Raw genomic sequence first — 284 nt, 5'->3', positions numbered from 1 at the left:
GAGGCACAGAAGGAGCCGGAGCAATGTCCCATCATCGACAGCCAAGGGCTGGGGCTGGGGGCCGAGGGGGACCTGGCGCTGGAGGAGCACTCGCTGGAGCAGGTGCAGAGCATGGTGGTGGGTGAGGTGCTGAAGGACATCGAGACAGCCTGCAAGCTCCTCAACATCGCTGCAGGTGGGTGCCCACCCACTCCCTGGGCTGTGGGGACACGGGGACCGATGCTGGGCTGCAGCTCAGGGGGGTGCAACCAGGATGATGGGGTTTGGGGGAGCATGGCTGGTGC

At 66.2% G+C, this 284-nt stretch overlaps 1 protein-coding gene across 1 annotated transcript in view; it reads left to right on the top strand.

The window, feature by feature from the left end:
- Nucleotides 1–3: 3 nt before the first annotated feature.
- Nucleotides 4–284, top strand: part of SPDEF (SAM pointed domain containing ETS transcription factor) — a gene marked incomplete at both ends in the record, with an annotated part of 1,526 nt that continues 1,245 nt past the window's right edge. The window contains one exon of the mRNA XM_008938880.1: nt 4–175. Coding sequence (XP_008937128.1) covers nt 4–175 — 172 coding nt within the window. The remainder of the gene's footprint in view (nt 176–284) is intronic.

The sequence above is a fragment of the Merops nubicus genome, unplaced genomic scaffold (assembly GCF_000691845.1).
Source record: "Merops nubicus isolate BGI_N331 unplaced genomic scaffold, ASM69184v1 scaffold30034, whole genome shotgun sequence".
Lineage (NCBI taxonomy): Eukaryota > Metazoa > Chordata > Aves > Coraciiformes > Meropidae > Merops > Merops nubicus.
This window is presented reverse-complemented; position numbering and strand designations above follow the sequence as displayed.